At 38.5% G+C, this 3,010-nt stretch overlaps 1 protein-coding gene across 1 annotated transcript in view; it reads right to left on the minus strand.

The window, feature by feature from the left end:
* Nucleotides 1–3,010, minus strand: part of LOC107102776 (serine/threonine-protein phosphatase 6 regulatory ankyrin repeat subunit B-like) — a 39,857-nt gene that overhangs the window by 27,815 nt on the left and 9,032 nt on the right. The window contains exons 4-5 of the mRNA XM_015402202.1: nt 2,356–2,556; nt 2,055–2,142 (exon numbers count right to left, since the gene is read on the minus strand). Coding sequence (XP_015257688.1) covers nt 2,055–2,142; nt 2,356–2,556 — 289 coding nt within the window. The remainder of the gene's footprint in view (nt 1–2,054; nt 2,143–2,355; nt 2,557–3,010) is intronic.

Consider the following 3,010-nt stretch of genomic DNA (forward strand, 5'->3'; position numbering starts at 1 on the left):
TTTGAGTGCAAGAAGATGAAATTCTTTTCTCAAATTGAAATTATGTGCTCTTGCATTATGGCAGGATAATTCTCCCATAGTTATATCTGATATAATATATCTGAAGAAATTGATTTTATAAAAAAAATTTTTTTCAAATAAAGCATTTTAAATGCCACTATAATCACATTTAACAAATTTTAATGCCAATTAAGGCCTTCATTTAAAAAATAATAATTTTATGGCGTTTTGTGGTTTTTTAAGATCTGCGGAAACCCTGTGAAAATGGCCGAGGGTCGCAAGAGAAAAAGTGTCTATGAAGAGAAGAAAAAAAAGGCTTCAGAAGAGGCAGATATATCCCATGGTGCTTTGCATGGAGAGCTCTCCTCGCAAAGCACCATGGGATTTGCTGTCGCAACAAACAGCGGCGACTGATAACAAAGATGGCACAGGCACCGAGCGGCGGACCAACGGTAAAGTGATCATCTGTTAACTGAGTTCACTTTAAAGTCCACCATATAGCCTCCGCTGTATCTAGTGATGGAGGGATTTAGGGCGGAGTTCAGGCTAAGTTAGCTTGTATGAGCTATGAGAACAGCTACTTTAAACAGAGCGTGCACGAGGAGAAATGGGCTCCCTCACGCTCTCGCACGCCCATTTTTTATTAAAGTGGAGAGGGCGCATCTTTTAAAAAATTCAAGATCCTCCACAATACCTTTAAGCTTCTACGTCTGATCTCCGTCCGAATCATTTAAGTAAATTACATTTCTAAATAAATGTTTGAAACTAAGGAGTTTCAAACGTATATTGCATATTTTAAATCAATTGCAAAAACATAAAGAATGCACACACACACACACACACACACACATATTTGTTCTGCTATATGTAGTGAGGACCATGCATTGTCTTCCATTGGTTTTCAGTCATTTTCAACCCTTTCTATGCCCTAACACTAAACCTAACCATTACCAATGCATACCTCACCCTAACCCTAACCAACTGACACCTTAGCCCTTAACCTAACCATTAGCAAATAGCATGTAAGGACCATCACAATGTCCTCACTCTGAGGGCTAGACAGGTACACACATTATTTCCCGCTGAACAGGAAATAAAAAACATTTCTATTCTACCATCTATGTGAGAATAACCACCAACACATTCAATCATGTATGAATGTTACTAGGATGAAATAACTTAATCAGAGGGATGGATTGGTGACGTTAGATAAATTTAATGATCTATTTTAGTCAAATTAGGATGTTTTTGCTTGTAGAGCAGGAATATTTTGATCATAAATATAATATAGAACACAGATTCCCAAACATTTCAGCCTGAAACCCCAAAAATAACGACGTTACAATGCTTCTCTCTATGTTCCCTGATAAATATAAAGTTAAGTAACTATTTTAATGCTGGAATTACTTGTTTAAATATCATTTAGAGATTGTTAAAATGGATAAAGTCCTGTTATTTGATAATAATAATAATATATTCTTTTAAACTAATGTTTCAATATTTAACAGTGCATTTAAAAATGTAATGGTTTAATTATTAATAAAAAAAATATATAAATAATAAATTGATATTTGAATAATTTGATATTGAATGAATAAATTGATTAATTAATAAATAAATCAATATTAAATCAGTTTATCTGTTTTATAAAACATTTATATAATGTTTTTTTAAACCATTTTGGGCCTAAATATAACTGAGGGATTTCATCACAATCATTGTGAAAACTCTTCACTAGGTCTCATGTGACCCCTGGGGGGCCCTGACCCCCACTCTGGGAGGCTGGAGGCGGTAAATATGACAGATCTCTGAGGGCGGGGCTCCGTCTGCGCGTCACCTCGCTGCATAAAGTAACGACCCTTTCTGTTCAAATTAGTCTGATTTCAATCAATAAGTAAAATGATTTTCAAACAGAAAAACATTTTACATTTAGAATAAGAAAAAAAAGTCCAAAAAAACAAACTTATGATCTTATTATGAAGTTTTGATATTTTCCTGTTTTTTTTATTTTTTTTTAGGGGCCAAAATGGAAGAAGCAGCTGATCTGTTCTCACCCATGAAAGCCGCCCAGTGCAGCGCGCGGCCGTCCTTCTTGTCGAAGGCGTTGATGTTGGCTCCTTTATCGAGCAGAAGGTTCACCATCTGAAAGCAGAGATTAGTTAGTCTGAGCTGGGGGGGGGGGTCCAGCTGCCCCTCAGGGCTAATTTAGGATCAGGCACATTTCTGAAGGGTTCTGTCAGAAATGAACAGCCCACTCAATAAATAACCGCCATGATTCAGCTGCAGTCGCCGCCCGCCTGTTTCCTCCAGTCAGTCAACAGTTAGGGCACAGTGGGGGGGGGGGGTTTAGTGTACCTCAGTGTGGCCGTTGAGGGCAGCGTGGTGCAGCGCGGTCCGCCCGCCGCGGTCCGACACGTTCACGCTGCTCAGCAGAGGGATGATGACCTCGGCGCATCGCAGGGCGTTGTTGGCGGCGGCGACGTGCAGCGGCGTCTGCCAGTTCTTGTCCCGCGCGTTGACGTCCGCAGAGTGGCGGATCAGAACCCGCACAGCGTCCTGGAGGAGGGAAACGACAGACATTAAGCTAAAAAGTAAGAATTTATGATAAAACAGATATAAACGCATCATTTTTATATGGATAATTAATATTGGAACATTAACATCATGGATAGTTACTTTTTTTATTTACTAAAACAATCTTTTGGGTCATTGGCTGATTCTGGAACCACTTTTTGGGTAAAAAGCTGAGCAGTTTGGATAAACGCTCATCCCTTCATATAAAAAAGCAGATTTACTAAATAGTAAAATTAAAAAGGAGAGAAATCCTATAGCAGCTTTTTTTTCTACCTACTATCAGTAATCACACTTTTCAGGAGAGAGACGATGTTCTGTCAGATGAGCATACCCATAATCAATACCCGTTTATCCCTTTAGTTTTATACGAATAAGAGACTTTAAATTAGGGATGCAGGATATTGGGATTTTGGCCGATATCCGATATGCCGATATT

Source organism: Cyprinodon variegatus, unplaced genomic scaffold (genome assembly GCF_000732505.1).
Source record: "Cyprinodon variegatus isolate N-32 unplaced genomic scaffold, C_variegatus-1.0 Scaffold1316, whole genome shotgun sequence".
Lineage (NCBI taxonomy): Eukaryota > Metazoa > Chordata > Actinopteri > Cyprinodontiformes > Cyprinodontidae > Cyprinodon > Cyprinodon variegatus.